The sequence below is a fragment of the Arvicola amphibius genome, chromosome X (assembly GCF_903992535.2).
Source record: "Arvicola amphibius chromosome X, mArvAmp1.2, whole genome shotgun sequence".
Classification (NCBI taxonomy): Eukaryota; Metazoa; Chordata; class Mammalia; order Rodentia; family Cricetidae; genus Arvicola; species Arvicola amphibius.
In genome coordinates this window covers 112,655,151-112,675,555 of record NC_052065.1, presented here as the reverse complement: position 1 = coordinate 112,675,555, position 20,405 = coordinate 112,655,151, and the positions used below count along the sequence as shown (strand labels likewise).

The following is a 20,405-nucleotide window of genomic DNA, read 5'->3' as shown; positions in this document are numbered from 1 at the left end:
GCAAGGGAAGACTCTGTGGAATCAGGGATGGATAGCCCCAGGATGCAAAGAATCCTGGAATATTCCTTCTTGGAAGATAGTGACTCGATCGGGAATACCCACCTGGAATCCTGCAGGATCATTAGTTGTATACAACTCCACTTTCAGGGAGGCATTAGCTAAAATAAATGTTGCAGAATCTGCTCAAGTAGAGAAAAACTAAAATCCCCAGAGGAGTTGTGCTCACTTAGGAGAAATCTTGCCTGAGGGGAGGAACTCTTCCAAGGTTCCTCAATATCCAAAAGTACCACTGATGGGAAATTCGTTTCCTTAACTATATTTAACTCAAGATGGAAGTGATGAAATCTATGCTGCCAATCTATCCCTCTGCTTAAGAAATTAGATGACTTGCCGGGCGGTGGTGGCGCACGCCTTTAATCCCAGCACTCGGGAGGCAGAGGCAGGTGGATCTCTGAGTTTGAGGCCAGCCTGGTCTACAAGAGCTAGTTCTAGGACAGGCTCCAAAGCCACAGAGAAACCCTGTCTCAAAAAATTAAAAAAAAATTAAAAAAAAAAGAAATTAGATGACTCATTAGTTGTGTTTTGGAATAGCCTTAAGGTTTGGGTTCAGTTTACTTTCAACCATTTGTAGATGAAGTAGAAGAGATGGTAATTCTTTTTCCTTAGGACCCTAGGTTAGGAAAAAAAAATCTTCGAAGTTTTTTTCCATATAGTGAAAAAAAAAAGGTAGTTGGCTTTCTTTTTTAAAATAAAAATAAATAAAAAGAAGTTGTTTTACATAGTTCCACTTGAGTGGACAAGATGGATCTTGAGCACCAGAGAAATTATTCTCAGAAATATAATTGCCCTTTATCCCAGTAAGGTAACATGAGCCTGGGCTTCTAGAATGCTGAAGCAGTAAGATGGCTTGAGCCCAGAAATTTAAGGACAACCTGAGCAATCTATTAAGAAATAACTTCTCAAAGAAAAAGGAACGGGATGGGGCAGGGGGTGTAGGGAACAAAAGCCCGAGTGAGTAAAGTCCTGAGTGAATGCATAGTGTTGACATGAACACAGCCATGACAAGAATGAAGGCCTCAGAACCATGGGAAATTGGCAAAGCCTTTCCCCATAGGGGCCAAGCTTGAAATTGGCAAAGACTTCTTCCTCTGGCTCAAGTACAAGTGTTTATGAACAATTGACCAGTGTTAGTCAAAACTAGCCACTACAATTCCCTCTTTTCAGATGCTTGCAACCTGAGCCTGCTCGCCTATAGATAGCACCTACCCAGACTACTCCCTTTTCCCATGCTGTACATACTAACACGCTTGAAGTGCAACACAAGCAAACGCCAACTCCACTGGAGTGGCAGCACCTCACCAGAAGCCAGCTTTCCTGTGACTGTGTCTGTCATAGCTACGTTTCCCTCACTGCCCCAGTCATGGTTTCTGGGCCTAGTTTTGTAGGTCACAGCAGGGAAGGAAGAGAAGGTAAAAGAAAGGGAGGGGGCATATAATTGCTTCTGTAGTTTACCCAGGCATGGCACTGGGGCTGAGTAACAGCCAATTAGTTTCTTCACAAACCAATTCCTCAAAGGCCACAAGCAGTGTCTTCACAGTGAGGCGAGGGCTGGCCCAAGTCTTTCTTCTTTGAATAAATGTCACACACACACACACACACACACACACACACACACACACACACACACAAACTTCCTCATTCTCATCCCTTGGGAGTTTTTTAATAAATGGAAGTCAAATCAGAGAATAACGGGACAGCACGGAGCAGAGCGACACTGATTTTTTTATTGAATAAAGAAGGGAAAACATGAACATCATAGAGCAAAGGCAGCTTTTCTGGAGAAGCTGCTGCACTTTGTGCTAAATAACCTCATGAACCAAGAGTACACAGAATACACAGAGCAGGTAAGTTACCTCAACAGCAAAGGAGAAGGAAGAGAATACAGATTTTTAAGATAAAATTTGGCCAAGTGACAAATTTAGTTGCTCAAAATTTCTAGCCATTATCCACCTAAATTCAGTATGGTTCTACATATATGCATTCGGTATGGACATACTGAATCCCCATTTTTCATTGAAGCTGCTTTTTAGAAGATTTATTTATTTTTTAATTTCACATTTATTTGACCTGATACTCAATTTTTAAAAATTTGTGTTTGATATAAGTTTCTGCGTGTATATTTATACACACTTAAAAAACCCCTAATTGAGTCTTAGAAGCAGAGGGGTCATGCTTCCCTCCCCCAAAATTAGTGTTGTGAATTTCTGTTATTTCTCCTGTGTGTCTAAGAAACTTCGTGTGTTCTCAATGCACCCACGCAGTCAGGTGGGTTGACAGATGTGTCAAAAATACTTTATGAAAAGAGGGAGGTAGCTCATGCGAGTTGGCAACCATTTGTGTGTTGTTTCTTGCTGGAGCAGGCTGCCTCCCTTTGACATCTTACAGTTAAAGATGAAAGGAAAACGTCTTTAATCTGAAGCCTAGTGAGCACAGATGTACACTGACTATAATCCACCTTTAACTTGGCTTATTATAATGTAAGATGACGAATACCTTACGCCCAGTACACAGCATGAAGAAAGTACTGAAGAAACACTTTATAGACAATACTTTTTTTTTTCACGTTAAGCATCAGCTTCTATGGGAGATATTTCCAGGATGGTTTGTTACCACTTTATAAACATTCTAGGCCATACAAACATCACAAGTAACATCAATATCAATTTTTCAAATATCTGCATCAATTACTGGAGGCTAATTCTAACAGATACACTACTTAAGGGGGGAAGATAATCGTGGCACATTGCAAAGAGAGGAATATAGCATTTTAACTGTAAGGATGATCAGGGTGCAGAAAGAGGGGACTCTCTAGAAGGTGATGGTGTGGTTTCCTCAGGTGGAAAAACTGTGAGCGTACAAGCTCGAATGCCCCCAAGGGACTCCGGAAGGTCGAAAACCTTATGCCATTCATCTTTGTCTGGATCATATTTCTGCACTATCTCAACCATACAACGATTATTCCACGAATATCCACCAACCACATAGATCTTATTCTGAAAGACAGCGACCCCAACATCACTCTGCCCTCTTAACATGGCAGCGATTGGGGTCCACTGGTCAAGGATAGGTGAGTAGTATTCACAGCTCAGGACATCGTCATAATCACTGGTTCCCCGGAAATGGTTACCCCCAATGACATAGAGCCTATCTCCCACTGTACACATGCAATGGAGGCCTCGGACAGTGGTCATTGGTGCCTTCTGGGTCCACTTGTCAGTATCAGGGTCAAAGCACATGAGCTCCTTTTGGAAAGTGTCATGGGTAATGCCTCCTAGAGAATGAAAATAATAGGCATGAGGCAAAGAGGTCATTAAAATGTAAAAGTAAGGCTCTCCCATAGATCATTAACTTTTAGCTACCTTTTATGACAGATTGCCGCTTACAAATAGTAAATTCATAAATATCGTCACTCCATACTCTTTTAACAAAAAATAAAGAAAATATTCTCAGAATTTTAAGACAAATCACAAAGGTCTTATATTCTTACAATAACTTTCTCAAATGGAGATTGATCATACTTAAGAAGCTTCAATGAATGGAAATATATTTTGGTAACTATTAGAGTTGAGTCAGTAGTAAATCTGAGCTAAAAAGAATCAGTCTGTTGTGAGATGTTAGTGGGTAGACTAAGCACCAGTCTAGAGCACTTCAAAATCCAGGTACTCATTAATTCCTTTTCCAAATCAGAATACCCATTCTAGTTAACACATAAGGATTAGGGATATGAAGCAAAATATTTACTAAAAAGTATTGAAAGTCTCATGCCAGTAACACACCAACCAGAAAGACTACACAAAATTGTTGGTTTTGTAGAGTTTGGGGTGAGCAGGAGGAAGGTGACATCTGCTATCTGCTTTACAAAGCTAAAAAAATTAGAATTCTGAACATAATGAGAAATATATATATATATATATATATACATACACATATATATCAGTTGGTTGTTGGTATATTAGGTCTTTATAACCTACAAACTGATTAAGACTAAGCTACATAATCCAACCTATGGAATGAAAGTATCAGTGTCTACCTTCAGCAGACAAGGAGCAGAGCTAAGCTAATCTTTAGCTATACCATCAAGGCAACAATCAAGGAAGCATCGTTTTCTATTATTTAAAGCCTACTAGAAAGCAAATCATTGTTTTTGTATTTTTTTGTTGGTTTTATTTTGGGTTATAAAATTGGCTTGGTTGGTTCCTAGTCTGATATCAATGTGGAAGATGATTTTTTTTGAAACATCCACCAGTTATGGCAAAGTGCTCCTGAAACTATTCAAATGTCAGTTTTGCCCCTGAGAACTGGGAGCTCTTGTTATGGTAGTAGAGAACTTAAACACACGAAACAGGTAGGTCATGCAATATGATCTCCTTTATGACTCTGTCGATATAAGATGCTCGCTCCATGGTCACTCATGAATTGAACCCTGGCAACCTGCTGATCAAATGCTACAGGCCTTTTACTAACCCCCTTTGACTACAGACATCACAAGGCAGTGCTTTCTGACTTATCATCCTCTTTACAATTTTGTTCTTCTAAGAACATAACTGCTTCCCTGGGGGAGCGGGCTGTCAGAAGCAGACTGAACTAGGGAAGAAAGAAAGAAAAGAGAAAAGAAAAGAAAAAAGGAAGGGAGGCAGGGAGGGAGGGAGGGAGGGAGAGATGGAGGGAGGGAGAGAAGGAAAGAAGGGAGGGAGGGAGGGAGGGAGAAGATAAATTGTCTAAAAACTTAAATGTCAATATCGAAGGTGATCATTATGTTAAAACATACTTCTGAATTCTATAAAAGGCCAATTCGAGCACAAACTATTTGAGAATGAAAGTTGTCAATTGAATTCTGAACAAACTTGAGCCATTTTAGCATTTTTATAGAAATATATCTCTGCATATAATGGCACCACAGTAGAACTCCATTATAATACTAAGGGAATATTGTGTATTTATGTGATATATATGTACATGTATATACATATATACACATATATATGTTTGTATGTGTGTGTGATGGGTTACACTAAGAGAGTATTATGTATGTTTTATACACAAAAGAGCTTATATATTACATAATGAAATATTTCCTAACATGACTTAGGCAAATATTAAGGAAAACAAATTAATACATATGAACAGAAAATGATTGATGTTTACTAGAATACAAAATATTGAGGCTTTAAAAACTGAACTGGAAAGTCTAAATGCGTTCCAGTTTCTGATAAATTATACATTTATAGCTGAATTGGTTTGCTGCTAACTTATAAGTGTTCAGAATGCTCAAAGCATGCAAATGTACACACAAAATTACTACTGAAATATTAATTATCTTTTGCCTACTATTTTCTAAGAATTGTTATTGTTACTGGCACTATATGGAGAAATCACAGAGTTAAAAGTATAGATATTATTATGTTGTGTAATTGTCTACCTGAAATATACATGACTCCTCCATACACGGTTCCAGCATGGCCATAGTGAGGTTCGTTCATTTTGGCAACATAGGTCCATTCATTTGTTCTTGGATTGTAGCATTCGACTGTAGCTGTTAAGAAAAAGAGATACAATGATTTTTATCTCAGTTTTTTTTCCTTTTTAGTAGGGTAATAATATGCTAATCTCTGAAAATGCATAAATCAATGAGAGACCTCAGAGCGGCTCTTATAATTTTTGAGACTATGTTAATATGAAACATGCTGCATTAGGCTATATGATATAACATTTAACACATCATAGAACTGTAAAAATCACTAAGGATTCTTTTCTGTCATTTGTATCTTTTTAATTTGACATTTCTTAAATTTCTTTGCTCTAAAAATACAGAAAAGGATAAAAAAAAATCACAAAGAAGGAATAACAAATCAACTCTGAGTACCTATTTTGACATAATATAGAGGAAGAAACATCAAAACCTGAAAGCCTAATTTCACAGTGACTGTCACCTGGGCAAGCAAACACACTGAATGTTCACTAGTCCCTCCCCACTTTCTGACCCTCTCACACATGTGTATACAAGGGAACTTAATAGATTGTGCACCATGTAACATTAGAAAAGTAATAAATGGACAGATTTCTAGGAGAAAGCCATCTAATCTTACAGACTAGCAGGGGATTTTAAAAAGACTTCCAGGTATCACCTTCTCCCGACTAGCTATATGCTTCTCTTAATGCAACATTTTTTTCCCTTGAACTTTGAAGCTTCTCCATTATAACCACCCTTTCCTGTATCTAACTCCACCTGTCTTGATGCCGTTTCCGTTATTTTCCTCTTATTCTCTTATGGTGGCGTTAGAAATTAAGTAGCTAATCTCTGTGGTTGTTAATATTCTTACATGATGAGATAATGCTGGTCCTCTGTCCGTAAGTTAATTGCATTTTTCTAATGGGGTTGTAAGAATCCATCCATAGTTTCTCACGCAGGAGCCTCTCACTGCATGATGGGAATTCATCTCAGTAACTGGGTAACTGCCCATCAACCCGAAGCTTCCTTTTTTTTATTTTTCAGCTGAGCCATCAATTTCCTTTATATATTTAAGTTCCCTTAGTTTGACTGTCAACCTTTAAAGTTCCTCTGTGTGCTACTGTTTTTATTAGGAAAATCAATAAGTGTTCATTATGAAAATAAGATGAAACTGATTCAAAATCTGATGCACGTTGTCCTTGTTTCTGTCTTCCACTTTTGTGCAATAAGTAAATACAGATACTGCCCATAAGACTGACAAGCGGAGGACGGCAGAGTTAGTAAAAGGCAAGGGGCTTGAACCATAAAGTAATGGTTACAACCATAAGCACCCGGGGAAATGCAAGGTACTTGTCAGCAAAATTCAATCCCTGCCCATTTCTGTATGGCCTACAATGCAGCACTATGAATAACTTTAAAAGGTTTTAAAGGTTGGGAGCTGGGTGGTGGTGGCGGTGCGCCTTTAATCCCAGAACTCGGGAGGCAGAGGCAGGTGGGTCTCCGTGAGTTCAAGGCCAGCCTGGTCTACACACCTAGTTCCAGGACAGCCAAGGCTACAATGAGAAACCCTATCTTAAAAAAGCATAGATATCTAGATAGATAGACAGATAGATAGATATTTGAAACGATTGGAAAAATGAACCAAAGGACTATTTTGTAACATGAAAATGATATGAAATTACAATTTTGGTGGTCATAAAAGAAGTTTTATTGGAACCGAGGCTCAAATATTTGGTTATAAGTTGTCTACAGTTGCTTTACTCTACAAGAGTGGAGCTCATTAGTTGTGACAGAGAATTAATATCCCACAAAGCTATAAATAGTGTTTCCGGGACTTGACAGAAGTGTCCTGACCCCTAAACTAGAAACTCTACTTCAGTGGTCTAAGGTTCCGGTGTATAGCTATAATTAGGATGCTTATTTCCTTTCTCTCAGAGACCCTCATTTTCTGAGATGATTCTCTCAAGATCCAGGGCAAGTCCTAACAGATTCTGGATCCAGAACCTGAGGGTATTGTTTACTAATCAGGATACGGGGCTCACTGAATATATTTTAGTAATTTTACTGCATATTGATTTGAAATTTTAACATGTTTTCCTGTTAATTCATCATTTCAAAACTTCTTTAAAATATGTAATTGAAATGAAAGAATCTGAAGCATTACAGTCTTCTTCAAAATAGAAAACCTCAATGGAAGGCCAATTTCTTATAGGACATTACATGTTTAAAAGGTTGGAAAAGGAGAACCAAAGGACTGTTCTGAAAGATGCCAGAAATAAAAGAAGCCCTTTTCACTTAAGTGGCAGCTCCTATACACTGATTCTACTTTCCTATTGCAACCAATATCAGGGAAAGCAGAATGTCCAAGGAATTATAATCCAGCAATACATCAGACATGCAGGTATAGTATATCATCTTTGTATTGTGTACTACAGGCTTAGATAATTTTCTCCTTAGCCAGCCCCTACACACTCCATGAGAGAAATTTAAAAGGCCCAGTATCTTAAAATGATCTATCATGTCTTACAAAGTTTGCCACTGTTTTCATTTTATAATTATGCATGGGCAATGGATATTGTGTCTATGAAGAATACAAAATGCACTGGCACTAATGAACCCATTACATCGTTAAGAAACTTTCCCCACCAATCCCCGAGTCTTGCTATCCTCTTCTCATCGCCTTTTCTATTTACATAGGCATGTGAGTGTGGAATTCTAATGAGTTAAAGAGGAGATGCTCATTTACAGGGAGAGAAGATGGCAAGTCTGTATAAGGGGAATTCCAACAAACAAACAAAGAAGAACAATAAAACCCATCCAGACGCTGTCTGAAATACTCAAGTTTATATAAGACTTCCTTTAGACCTCTTTGGTGCAAAAACAATGCTAGCAGCAAAACTAGACAGGGCAACCAATACAAGTTGTATCTGGATTCATATAAAGAGATAATTGTTAATGGATAGAATTCAGGAGAACTCACTATGTTCACAGGGAAGAGGAAAACCAAGGACAAACAGATCTAGTTTGGCTACCTCAACAGAACGACAGAGGACAACAGGAGGCGTCTACTCTCCCTGTCACTTAAAGATTCTAGGCGGAGCTCCAAAGGAGTGCTAGTTAGGGGCAGAAAATGAGGGAAATCTTGAGTTTAGCTTTGGACAATCTTTCTGGCCTGAAGTCTTTTCCGGAACCAAGACTCTCAATTTAAATGCACTTAGTGTATCAATCATATAATTTTAAAAACTCCAATATACTGTAGCTTAAAACATTTAATAAAAAATGTATTTGACAGTGATACTGATTGGGAAATAATCACTTCCTACAAAAGTTTAGGAATCATTTTATAAGTTATAAATGATGGGAGATTTCTCTATCTCCACCCCACCCCATACCCTGGTTTCCATGTCTGTCCTGTCTGTCCTTTCTCGGTATCCTAGAATTCTCTCTGTAGATCAGGCTAGCCTCGAACTCATAAATATCTACCTGTCTTTGCCTGAGATTGAAGCCATGCACTACTGTGCCGAGCTAAGGGAAAGATCTTAAATTACAACTAGAGCAGCCTTGTAACAAGGCAGTTTAATACCTGTATTGTAACCAGACAAACAGTCGTAAAAAATGCAATTTGTGAAATAAGACTAAAATTAATCTATAGCATCTCAGGTAGATAATACAATATAATATATTTTAAAGTAGTTATCTATCCTTAGGTTAAGCTTTATGAAATGTTTTTAAAGACAGGGTCTCAGCCAGGTGTGGTGGTGCACCCAGCACTTGGAAGGCAGAGGCAGGCAAATCTCTGTGAGTTCAAGGCCACCCTGCTCTACAAAAGGGAGGTCCATGACAGGCTCCAAAGCTACACAGAGAAACCCTGTTTCAAAAACAAAGAAAGAGACAGGGTCTCACTATGTGATCTAGTTTGGTCTTGACCTCTGGATCATCCTTCCTCAGCTTCTCAAGCGCAAAGACTTCAAGTGCGTGCCATTCGGCCTCGTCATAGTCTAGAAGTACCAACAAGCCTATTTTCAAAATCATTTATTAAAGTAAATATAATTACATCTTTTTTCTCCCATTTCTTCCTTCCAACCTATCCCATGCTCCCCATCTTGCTTTCAAATTCATGGCTTTTATCTCTTTAACTGTTCATATATGTGTGTGTCTATATACATATTTATAAATACATAAATGCAACCTTCTCTAATTAGAGGTACAGAGCATGTTTAAGGTAGTCTATTCATATGCCATTTGCCCAATGCATTCACTTATTTCTTGTTACTATCCAGGCACAACACAAGAGAAACAGAACGCAGGATGCATGACAAAAAGGAAGCTTCTAGTGTCTTAGTTTTACATAATGATACTCTTGGCTTTCAGAGTATAATTCCCAGAAGAAGAATACTTCTAATTAATATTAGGGACAATACAATGAAAATTAAATGGCTGCATATTCACAGGGATGTTCACATTATCAAGAAAGTACAAGAAAGAGACCCATCTCATGTGCAAATAGACTTTTCAAAATGACCACCAATTGCCAGGGTTAGCTATCTAAGTTCTGTCAACTCTTGAAGCCTATCTTTATTGTAGTTACTTTTCCAATAAATCACAAAATCAGCACTTGTACTGTCCAGACATTTTCAGATCGCATAAACTTACAACACTACCATGAAGATAAGATGCGTGGTTAAACTATGGAGACCTGATGTGACAGTTCTATACTAAGGGCATGAGGGGCTCATGCTTTTAGAAGGCTGACAAATGAAAAAAAATGGGAAACCAGCACAGTTAATAATCATTCTATCTAGGCCTTCCCTAATCTATAGAGCTTGGTCCTAGGAAAACTATCAGAACTCCAAAGGAGAGAAATCACAGCAAAAAGCTCGGCAACAGTAAGGCCGTGTCACTGATACGAAAGTCTCAATACATAGGACAGTACAGAAGTGAGAGTAGTTGCTCTCTCCAACAAATAGCTTACTCTATAGACTACGAAAGTCTCTTTTATTTCTTACAATACTAGGAAAAAAGATTCTGATAAGTATTTAAAGCCATGACAGACAATATCAGCTTGGGATACCTCAAGGACTCTATGGAGAATCAAAGGACTATACCTCACAGTAGTACAGTGCTTGGCTACCATATACAATACTCTGAGTTCGAGATCCCACACTGGGGCAGCAGCAACAACAACTAACAAATAAAACCTACCAAACAACTTTAAACCAACAAAAACTCTTTGTAGACACTTTTAAAAATATATATTGTTAGAAAATAAAAGAGATTAAACAATAACAGTGCTGACAGATAGAAAACGTGGTATCCCTGGCATTCACTATAGGAAAAATTGTACTATTCACATTTAATACAAAGTAAGAAAAATATACCTTATGGGGTTAATTTATTTAGCCAAAATATTTCTGTTAAAATAGACTCATAACCAATGTGAAGTTAGGAAGACAGAAGAAGTGTACAATGGAAACCAGCGGTCACAGATCTTAATTATCAAAGTTAATCAATTTTGCCTAATACTAAATGAACTGTTCATATTTACTCTGAGAAGAATATCATCTTACTATGTGGCCTCTACTAGGTATCAATTCCAGAAATGAAGAAATAAGAGCCAGGCCTCAGTAAAGGAACTATGACCTAGGAAGTGCCATAGCTTATGGGCTTTTAAAGGTGGAGAATGAAGAATTAGGCCAAACTTCTGCCTAGGCGCTATTAGAATATAAATTAATTGAATATTCAGTCCAATTGACCTTTCAATATGAAAACTCTGTGTTTGTGTGTGTGTGTGTGTGTGTGTGTCTGTATGTGTGTTATAGTTGTTGCAATACAGCAAACTACGTATTAGATATAATTTTGACCTTGGCCAACAGTATGTGCTGAAATAAGATATATAGATGATATCTGTTATTTTCTTAGAAAATATAGTTTACAAATGCAACCCTGGGTATATTTTCTTCTTTAAATTTCTAAAACTGTTTATTTTGTGACCTAAACAAATTTTTGGGTAAAGAAAAAATGTATTCTATGTATAAGTAGAAAAAGACAAGATCTCCTGAGTGAACTGGAAGCATGGGAACCTTGGGGGAGGGCTGAAGCAGGGAGGGGAAAGGCAGGGAGGGGAGCAGAGAAAAATGTAGAGCTCAATAAAAATCAATAGAAAAAAGAAATTTAAAAACAGTAAGTAGGCAGACTTACGCAATTCCCCAGCAGCGTTTCGCCCTCCAACTGCGTACAGCAATCCTTTGAGAGCACTTAGGTGGAAGAAGGTGCGCTTCTCATTCAAAGATGCAACTTGTATCCATTTGTTGTAGCGAGGATCAAATCTAAACACTGTGTCGACAGCCGTTTTTCCTTTTGTGTCGTAATTGCTCTGCCCGCCAACGACATAGAGAAAATTGCCAATGACAGCAATGCCATGCTGGTATCTTGGGGCATCCATGGGGGCTAGAGATTTCCACTCATGGGTCTTTTCATCATACATGCGCAATTCCTTACTGACAACCAGCTGCTGTCTCAGGACTCCGCCGAGTGTGACCAAATGAGTGGTGTCAGACCGAATAACAGTCCTGTCTGACTGCATAACTGGCTGCATAAATGGCATCATTTGGTAATTGCTGGCTTCCAGAAGCAAGTTGACACAAGTATTGTCAGTTCTCATGAAATCAACCGTTTGCACGTGATTAATGAGCTCCTGTGGTGTCATCAGCGGAAAGCGTATGTTCTTCATCAACTTGGGGGCACAGTCCATTCTGGGCTCTTCCAGGCGAAGCCAGCGACAGGTAGCTTTGAAGAGCTCTAGCTCAGAGCAATGCTTAAGGCTGTTGCTGGAAAGCACGAAGGCAAGACGCTCAAAGGGAAGTTTCAGGAACTCCCCGGTGCTCAGCAATGCAGGAAAATTTTTCAAGACGAAGGTGTTGACATATTTATCCACTTCAGTCAGATGGTAGGTGTTGGCAATGCGTCCAACTTCAACACAGTTATCCAGGTTAACCTAGGAATCCAAATAGGAAAATTAAAAACATGGCTGCTTTCTAGACTGCTACACTTTGATCACAGAAACTCTTGTTTCAGAGGAAGAGTGTTTTGTCAAGTCCACAGAGAAGCAAATAAAGATTCTCATTGAAGTGAATAAAGATGTGAAGGTCCAAACAACCTTCACCTGATTCAACAAAAACTTTACTAAGCAAAACTGATTAGTTAACCTAAGAAACATTTCATATTGACTATGTCCAAAATAATTAAGTTTTTCTTCTTCAAAAAAGCATCTTTCTCCCAAATGCTGATGAAATTACTGCTGGGTAGAAATTTTAGGAAAACCATGTTATTCAATTATATTCAAGTTATTTGTTCTATTTTGTTTAGTAACTTAATTAAAATTTGTTGGTACCCAATTTAGTACATGTGTATAATTCACACTGATAAATCTCACTCCACCCTTTCTCATCTTTTTTTCACCCGTGTCCACCTGTTTTCTTTCCAGGAATCTTTTTGTGGCTCATGGGGTTTAACAGAAGCTTGGGTTTTACCAGGGTCTTCTATGTGAGCATGGCCTTCCAGCCTGGAAGGCTTAGCAGTGGGCAGAGAGCTGATGGGCAATGTTTGCCCTAAGAAAACTGATTCATCAAAATCATCAAAATGTCTAATTGCTTATTTTATTTGGTAGTTATATATTTAAAATAAACCAACACAAAACAATGCAAATAAATCCTGGTGCTCTAGAAATGCACGGTTTAACAATGTACCTTTGATTTCTAATATAAAAATATTTTAATACTATTGTAGAAGTGGAAGGCTGATGTGTCATAAAAACCTTAAAATAGCATTGAGTAGAGTAGTATTTCATATTTGACTATCCAAATGGTACTAGGTGGAAGGCATTACTGTTCAAAGTGATGAATCTGCTTCCTAAGGCAAGTAAGAAATTAAGATAATTTGTGCTTTTGCAAATATTTACCAGTAGGGATAAGCAAAAATTAAAAGTAATGATAGAACAAAATTCTCAAAAATGAACATTTCTATCATTATTGATATGACCACTAGTAAAAGCAACAAAAAATGGGTATTTAAGATGTTAAAACAAGACCACTGGCAATTAGTTACCCAATTAAATCTAAAATTATAGCATGTGGCAATCGTGGTGGTATGTGCCTGTGACTCTAGCATTTGGGAAGCAGAAGTACTCACAAGCTCATGGCGAACTTGAGCTACAAAATGAGATTCCCTATCTCTCCATAAACAAAATCAAAATGAAAGAATTTAAATAGAAGGTAAAATAGTCCAACAAGAGAGACGAAAAAAAAAACAAGCTACATAAATGTTTAGTAGAGTCTAGTGGTGTCCAACTATAATCCTATTACATGGGTCTCTGTGGACTAGCAGGAGGATTGCCATGGGCTACAGAATGAGACCTTATCTCAATAATAATAATAATAATAATAATAATAATAATAAACAAGATTAAGACATTTAATTCTTTTCCTACTGCCCTGCCCCCTCCATCTTCAATAATACTCAATGAGAAAAAAACATTACTAAAATGACAGGATAAAAGAAATCTAACTTTTCCTTAGGGGCACTGAGAGAATGCCTTCTAGATATCAGTAACCCACAGGACTGGAAAAGACTTGAGCAGAAAACCTAATCAATACAAATTGCTCCCACCTTTGAAATAATGCCAGAGAAATTTTTACAAACTTTCGAATTGTCATCATCTTTATCAAAGGACTATTTTCTACATCCTCTATACAACAGGCACCATTACTATACCTAGGCTGAGAAAGTTATCCATCCAAAGAGAATGGGTTCCCAAAGAGCCACTAGAAGCAGTAAGGATAAATTCTGGTGCCAATGCCAGTGGCCCCTCAGTCTGCCCCAGCCATACAACTGTCACCCACATTCAGAGGGTCTGATTTGGACCTATGCTGATTCCTTCCCTGTCTGCCTAGAGTTGGTGAGCTCCCCTTAGCTCAGAAAAACTGTCTCAGCGGGTGTCCCATCATAGTCTTGACCTCTTTGTTCATATTCTCACTCTTCCCACTCTTAAACTGGATTTTGGGAGCTCAGTCCAGTGCTCTGCTGCGAGTCTCTACCTCTGCTTCCATCAGTTGCTGGACAAAAGTTCTATGGTAATATTTAAGATATTCATCAGTCTGACTACAGGCGAGGCCAGTTCAGGCACCCTCTCCTCTATTGCTTAGGGTCTTAGCTGCGGTCATCCTTGTGGATTCCTGGCAATTTTTCTAGAGCCAGGTTTCTTGCTAGCTCCACAATGGCTCCCTCAGTCAAGATATCTCTTTTCTTGCTCTCCATTTCTGTCATTCTTCAATGTCAACTATCCCATTCCCTCAAGTTCTGGAGGAGGGGAGAGAGTGGGAACTGGGATTGGTATGTAAAATGAAAAAAAAAAGATAGTTTGCTTTCTTTTACACAATTAAATTAAAAAAAGTTGAAATCTCGAACAGTTAACAATATATACAGATTAAAACTGATGGCAAAGAGTGAATAGTTGTGGTACAATTCAGAATTACTTTATTCTTGCTTGCTTTGAGCCACTTCTCAGTCCTGATTCTTAGTAGTGCCACAGGTAGAAAATCTCCAGATGTTTAAATCGGGTTAGTATTTTAGAAATGGATACAAGCTGTAACATATAATGTAACAGACGTATATGATAGAATACCGTGCACTTTAAATAATACTTAAAGCTTCGTTTAATAGTTCTTTAAGTAGAAATAACTCAAATTTCATCCTAAGTTATCTAATTTCATCCGAAAAATGTGGCCAAAATTTCCAAGCAGTCACACATGAAAACGACTTACAATAAACTAATCCTGATAGTATTGCTTCATTTAAAGGGGTGCACATACTCTAGCTTCTCTTTAGAGCATCTAAATCTATCTTTTTCAAAGGACTGAACAGCAGAACAAGAAACAACTCCTCAAACACATCTAGGCTCATCTCAAATTGTTCTTTAAATTTTTACTTCTATTTCCTTGGCCTATATTATTATAAGTTATTTTCATACAATGAAACCTTCAAACCATCCTCAAAACAGTTCCCATATTGTAATTCTGCTAGTTGTATTAGTATTAACATGTTAGTCCTTGCTGCTGCTGTGGATTCAAACGATTCTGGCTGCACCCGAACACCTTCATTAGTACAATCTGACAATTCCAGGGCACATTTGATTGGAAACCTGTGATATTTGTTAAAGCAGCAGTGTTATATACGAAGAGATCCTGGTACAGATTAAGCAAATGAGCACCTGCCTTTATATTCTTAAGGGAAAAAGTAGAGACTAAAAGAATCTAAAAATCTGAACTATGCTTTGCCCATGTTACAGAAATAATACTCCTTCTCAGTAAGCAATCACTCCAAATTATTAGAAATGAAGTAAAGCTCTTTAGCTAATGCCCAAATAAGAGTCGACACCCAAAAGATATCACTAGGTCAGATCCACCTTAGGTTGATGCATTTTCTATATGCTGCTGTCATCCTTAAATCTCTTCTGGGTCCCAACCCCAGGTTACATTTCAAACAATTTAAACAGAGACAGGAGACTGGAAGTCTGGCCACTTACGCAGATGGGAAATTTACACAGCAAAGATACTGCATATTGCCAGAATTATTTTAAGTATGCCGGTGTTGTTCTTTTTCAAATAGTTGTTACTGGGGCACCTGACAGAATTACATTTTCCTGGTAAGAGCACAGGGGATTAATGGCAGACCTGCCTCCCATCCCCAGCTGCCCCTTCTTTGGTATAGGATCAGTGACTTGTGGCTGGTTTTAAGTCAGTGCTGTCTCCTTTGTTATGAGAATCAGAGCCTAATGGCTGCTCAATCCTGATGAGTAAACATTTACACCCTAGCACCCTAAATTTTGTGTAACCCAAATAGGTCCAGTAAGCATGCTAACTTATCTTTGGGGTGCTCTGGAGGCAGTGCTCCTTTAGTTAAATTCCACTTGTGTGGCTTATGTTTCCTAAGCAAATTATTAGTAAGTCCTTTCTATAAATACCAATTCGATCACTTCAGCTTCTTCTACAAAACCCATTCCATATTTGAAATTCTTATTGGTGTTTCTAGTGTGTTAGAAACACAACCCAAAGGCAAGTTCAACCAACTTGGAAAATGGAAGCGTATGTAATCAAAGAAGCTAATACAGGAACAGAAGATGTAAAATCCATTTCCTGCCAGGTTTCCCTTGCAAGACACAAGACACAAGTTAAAGAACTTTTGGATAAAAACAAAGGGATAATAAAGATATACGTAAAACTATTAAGAGAACCAATCCAATTATAGACAAAAGACCTGAAGATCAATAAATATATCAAGCAATGTTCAACATTCTTAGCCATGATCAATAAATGTATCAAACAATATTCACCATTCTTAGCCATGGGGAAAATGCAAATCAAACCATAAGAGGCCAGGAGGAAACAAGATGCTCCAAAGAGACACTTGTGTCTCTCAAGCTACCAGATTATTGGACAACAGACACCAAAGTTATTGAAATTTCCTCAGGAATCTCAAGCTGGGAATAAGAAAGGCCAGCCGAAGGGAATTTTATCTCTAGAAAAGAAATTTCCCACAGTTCCAATAACTTGCCAGGCCACCTTACAGTAGGAGACTGCAGCATGGATGAAAACCTTGGCTTACAAATAACAAGGTGAACCCAAAGAAAAACATTTATAGATCCTCCTGGAAATTGGAAGCAAAAAAGATTGCAGGGCAAAAGTTAATCTTTGTCTGGCGATGGATGGAGACAGAGACAGAGACCCTCATTGGAGGAACGGACCGAGCTCCCAAGGTCCAGTTGAAAGGCAGAAGGAGGGAGAAGATGAGCAAAAAAGTCAGGACCTCGAGGGGTTGGTCCACCAACTGAGGCAGTGTGCCTGTGCTAATGGGAGCTCACCAAATCCAGAATGAGCTTGTGATCAAACCGGACTCTCTGATTGTGGCTGACAATGGGGGCTGACTGAGAAGCCATTGATAAAGGCACTGGGACTTGTTTTTATGGCATGTTCTGGCTTTTTGGGACTCTAGTCTATATGGATGCACAGCTCCCTAGGCCTGGATGTAGGGGGGGAGGGCCTTGGACTTCCCACAGGGCAGGGTTCCCTGCCCTCTCTCAAGCAGGGTGGAAGAGGAAGGAGGGGGTATGGGGGAGTGGGAGGGGATTGGGAGGAGGGAAGGAAGTGTAAATAATTGAATGGAAAAATTAAAAAAATTAAAAAAGAAAGAAAACCTTGGCTTAAAGGTGGGCGGGGTCAATTGGGACTACTTATATGTGTCCTCTATTTAAACTTTAATCTCACTTTCAGACCCCAAAATGGTGGAGGGACTTGATGACTCTCCTTGCTCCTTTCCCAATTCGGCTACATTGAATAAATCTCCTTTTTCTGCTTTCCCTTTAAAAAAAAACTATTGCGGACCTGTGGGCAGACTTGGCTTTGGGCACAAGTTGTGACCCTCAAGTTCAGTAACAAAACTACCTGAGATTCTTTCTCACCCCAAACAGCATAGCAATCATCAGGAAAACAAATGACAACAGGTGTTGGTTAGGAACTCACACACTACTGGTGGGGATGTACACTAACTAGTCCCACCACTCCAGAGGTCAGTGTGGAAGCTCTTCAAAAACTTAAGATAGCGCTTTCTACCACATGACCCCGCTATGCCAATCAATCCCAGGTATATACCCAAGGCAATCTATGTCATTTAGCACAGAGACGTATGCTCATTCATGTTTTACTACAACGCCATGCACAATAGCCATGGCAGGGAATCAGCCTGGATGTACAACAACAGATGAACAGATAAAGTGTGGTACAATGAAATATGTCATTTTCAGGAAAATGAATGATATTGGAGGATATCGTGCAAAGTGAAACAAACCGAAAAAGACAAATATCTGTCCATTTATATGTAGGAGTTAAAATTTAGAAATGCTGTACTTAGTATGCTTATGTAAAAGAAAGAAAACAATTTTTCTATTATTTATTGTATATTGCTTATTCTTAATATAATACTTAACATATGTGGCATATAATATAATGTATATAATAAAATAGTATAATATATGCACACATATATATATGTGTGTGTGTGTATATATATATATGTTGTAATATTTTCTTTTCATTTCCAAGTATGCTATTTTAGTAACCTAATATTGAATTAATTTGTTTTTTGGACAAGCCTGCTATTCTTCATAATAATCATTTTGCAGAGAAAACAGTAGATGACAAATACTTCAAACTGAAAAAATAATGAATGAAAATCTTATCTAAGTCAGTTTGTAAACTGGGGAATGGCTACAGAATACCATAATGTTATAATGTCATAGGAACAAAAAAAAACTAATGTAATTTATCTTTTTCTCATTAATTGTGTGTGTGTGTGTGCGCGTGTGTTCTGCCTGAATCTGTGCATATGCACTGAACGCACGCCTGGGTCCTGCTGAGGTTAGAAGAGGGCAGAGAGCCCCTAGACTGGAGTTACAGGTGCTTGTGAGCCACCATGTGGTGCTGAGACCCAAACCTGACTTGTATGGAAGAGCAGCTGGGGCTCTTAACCACTGAGCTATCTCTCCAGCCACTTTTATTTTTCAGTGACAGAAACAGAGTTTATTAAAGAAGAGAAAGGGACTCCAGAGAATGTGAAGGTGCCAGAGATCTGGCACAGGATGTAGACTTAAAAGCCCTAATGTAATTTTTTTTTCAAGTATGCCACTAAAAACATTACATCCATAACATGGGAAAGTATTTTTTTATTTTATAAATAAGTTTATCTATTCTGATTAACAGCTTTAATCATCAGTATTTTGTGTTCATTTCATAGTTCTCTTTCCAATGACAACCAAGAAAATGATACAGCACTAACAAAATTGCTGGATCCTATAAAATATAATACTAGCTGGGCAGTGGTGGCACATGCCTTTACTTCCAGCACTTGTGAGGCAGAGGTAGGCAAACCTCTGTGAGTTCGAGGCCAGCCTGGTCTACGGGAGCTAGTTCCAGGACAGGCTCCAAAGCTACAGAGAAACCTTGTTTCGAAAAACCAATAAAATAATTATTATTAGCCCAAGGGAAAATCCATCATTATAAATGACAATGAAGTTGGACAGAAAGCTGACTTTCTTCTACTGAGCCTCAGGCTCTGTTACACAGAAGTGGAATTCTAACTAACATGAAAAAAAATGACTTTGCTATCATATGTAAAGCTATCATTCAAAACTACTACATAAATCTTTCTGGATCTAATTTGCCAGTTCACATTCTACTAGCCACTGTTCTTCATCCACACACATGGTTATGAATTAAAAGCAATGTTTCTTTTTCAAGGTTCCAACTCAATTGACACTTCAGTTATTTGAGCTAATATTTCAGTGTGTCATTAAAAACGTGAAGCCTATTTCCTCCAAATCATTTGTCTTCAGCACAGTCTTTAAGACATAGGATCATCTTAAGAAAAGCTACTTCCTTGGGCAGCTGAGGAGAGGGAGCCGGAAAAGGCCAGATCCTATAGCCATACTGATGAATATTTTGCATATCACCATAGAACCTTCACCTGGCGATGGATGGAGATAGACACAGAGCCCCACACTGGAGCACCGGACTGAGCTCCCAAGGTCCTGATGAGGAGCAGAAGGAGAGAGATCATGAGAAAGAAAGTCAGAACCATGAGGGATGCGTTCACCCACTGAGATGGCTGGACAGAACTAACGGGAGATCACCAAGTCCAGTTGGAATGGGACTGATGGAACATCTGACCAAACCGGACTCTCTGAAAGGGGCTGATGGTGGAGGCTGACTGAGAAGCCAAGGACAATGGCGATGGGCTTGGTCTCTACGACAAGGACAGGCTCTGTGTGAGCCTTGTCAGTTTGGTTGCT

At 38.5% G+C, this 20,405-nt stretch overlaps 1 protein-coding gene across 6 annotated transcripts in view; it reads right to left on the bottom strand.

The window, feature by feature from the left end:
* Positions 1-1,761: 1,761 nt before the first annotated feature.
* The window catches only part of Klhl13 (kelch like family member 13), a 168,355-nt gene continuing 149,711 nt past the window's right edge, over positions 1,762-20,405 (bottom strand). For all 6 annotated transcript variants that reach the window (XM_038316433.1, XM_038316432.1, XM_038316435.1 and 3 more), the window contains 3 exons: positions 11,708-12,503; positions 5,480-5,593; positions 1,762-3,331 (listed from right to left, as the gene is read on the bottom strand). In XM_038316433.1, coding sequence (XP_038172361.1) covers positions 2,844-3,331; positions 5,480-5,593; positions 11,708-12,503 — 1,398 coding nt within the window. In that variant the 3' untranslated portion in view covers positions 1,762-2,843. The remainder of the gene's footprint in view (positions 3,332-5,479; positions 5,594-11,707; positions 12,504-20,405) is intronic.